The following is a 2,413-nucleotide window of genomic DNA, read 5'->3' on the forward strand; positions in this document are numbered from 1 at the left end:
GAATCTTATTAGAAATATGCATATTTTATAATATGCCAAATATACTTTTTTTACAATACATTCTTGACTTCTTTATCTTCACTACATATTTATTAAATTATGTAATATATTTTACGTTATTTGCACAGTAATACAATTATTTTCCTTGCTAAATAACATTGTTATTAAACAATATTCCAGACAATCACGTAGAATGTATAGCATTAATATTCTATTACGAAATATATCGTGTATTCGTATTCCTGGTATTTAAAAAGTATAAAGATTAAAAAATTTCCTTAACATTTATATGTGCCGTCATTTAACTTGCACTATAACGACAAGGTATATTTTATTCTTCTAAAAAGAAATATTGACCAGCTCTTTTCTGTTCCAAATCCTGTAAGAAAAGAAATTGATTAAATTTGTGTCTCTTAAAATACAAGAAAGATGTATTTTAAGTAATATAATTTACTTTTTTTTTTATTATTATTATATATATTTTTTATATATATTTATATATATTATATATATTTATATATATTTTTTATTATTATATTAATGTTTTTTTAGTATCAAAAATAAATAGGCAATAGAATATAAATTCTATGTTATCTTAGAGAAATTTATATCAACTAAAGTTATACATACCTTTACTGATTGATTCTTATTGATTCTTGGTCTAAAATTGTTGGGATCTCTTCTGAAAGTGATGCCCAATAATTCTAAAAATCTATTCATACCATTTAACAAAGATTGAGGACTATGAGCAGTGGTTGCTAAAGATGGTATACCAGAAAATACTATCACGCGATCAGCTAAGTATGTAGCCATGATGAAATCATGTTCTACTACAAATCCTGTTTTCTTTGCATGTAATATAAATCTGAAATATAAAAATTACAATTTTTATAATATTCATTTATTAGATAAAGGCAAGATTTTCCTAGGCGAGGAGGAAAGAAAAATATTAAATAGATTATGAGGAAAAGAGACGAAATGAAAAAAGAAATGCTAAGAAAACTAAAAGGCTAGGGATAAAGTTAAGAGAGAGAGGGGGGGGGGGAGGAGAGAAAAAAGAAAATAGATGAAACAAGAAGCACAAAGAAAAAGGAGATTTAAAAGGATAGTAGCAGTTTGTACACAGATGCGAATTAAGGAGTATTGTAAGAAATTATATATAAGGTTCAATTTTTGTATTGCCAATATGCTAAATATTCCGGAACAGTAAAAGAATTTCACAAAATTCATATAGCAATAAAATGTTCACAATAATACAATATATATCACAACAATCACCCACGAGCAGAATACATCTCCATGTATCGTTCCACATTGCGTTTTAATTGTGTAAACTCCACCAACAGAGTCACGACGGAGACGCATTAACTCGTAAGTAAGAATCTGGGAAAGAATATAAAGAGCACACCATTTCACTTATATAATGATCCTCCAGAATTGGGCTCCAATGGATATGGAATTTCTGAGAAAATTACAATTTTATAGAATATATATGATACATTTTCCAAGTATGTAGCTTATAAATCGAATATTTAATGATATTTCAATGTTGCTCTGGAAATATTTTTGAAATGTTATTTTGGGATTTTAGAAACATTTTATGAACATTTCAGGAGTATTTAGTGTTAACTGGGTAAACTATGAATACAGTGATAATAGAATAAAAAGACAAAGAATTAAAACAAAGGAAAAAGAATAACGGTTAAGGGTAGATAGAAAGATAAAATATTGTAAGTTTAGATATAAATAAAGCGCGCATAAGAGATATGGATAAGGAGATGGGAAAAGAGATTAAGAATGAGAAAGGGTTTTATAAACCAAGTCTCCTCCCTGGCTATTGTATATGAAGTGAAATAAATTATTTTTAATATTAATTTACTAATGCATTCATATCTTTCTAAAGAGAATATTTATTTATTACATACCTCTTGATGACCTTTGCAGCAACTAAACGTTGTTCGGAATCCAAATACGCGGATGGTTCATCAATTAGATAAACATCAGCTGGCTTTCCTAGGCAAAGAGCTAGTGCAACTCGTTGTAACTCTCCACCAGAAAGATTCTGCACTTCTTGATCCATGATGTCGTCAATCTTCAAAGGCTTCATTACATCAGTTACAAATTGAGGATGCACGTATGCATCTCGGATCTTCTCGTGCAATAGTTGCCTGACAACACCTTGAGATTTGGGACTTATCTTTTGTGGTTTATAACTGATGTGAAGTTGAGGAATACTTTCTGCAAGATAGCAATTTTATTAACACAATTTATATCAAGCAGACTATTAGAATTATTATATAAATAACATTAGATAACATTATTATAATAATTATAATAAACATAACATTATTATAATAATATTATAACATTATAACATATATAATGTTATATATATATATATATAATATATATA

General features: G+C 27.4%; 1 protein-coding gene across 1 annotated transcript in view; it reads right to left on the reverse strand.

Moving 5' to 3' along the window:
* Positions 1 to 226: 226 nt before the first annotated feature.
* LOC108745719 (ATP-binding cassette sub-family E member 1) overlaps positions 227 to 2,413 on the reverse strand; it is a 6,136-nt gene continuing 3,949 nt past the window's right edge. The window contains exons 7-9 of the mRNA XM_018482032.1: positions 1,926 to 2,238; positions 631 to 865; positions 227 to 379 (exon numbers count right to left, since the gene is read on the reverse strand). Coding sequence (XP_018337534.1) covers positions 332 to 379; positions 631 to 865; positions 1,926 to 2,238 — 596 coding nt within the window. The 3' untranslated portion in view covers positions 227 to 331. The remainder of the gene's footprint in view (positions 380 to 630; positions 866 to 1,925; positions 2,239 to 2,413) is intronic.

The sequence above is a fragment of the Trachymyrmex septentrionalis genome, unplaced genomic scaffold, assembly GCF_001594115.1.
Source record: "Trachymyrmex septentrionalis isolate Tsep2-gDNA-1 unplaced genomic scaffold, Tsep1.0 scaffold148, whole genome shotgun sequence".
Taxonomy (NCBI): domain Eukaryota; kingdom Metazoa; phylum Arthropoda; class Insecta; order Hymenoptera; family Formicidae; genus Trachymyrmex; species Trachymyrmex septentrionalis.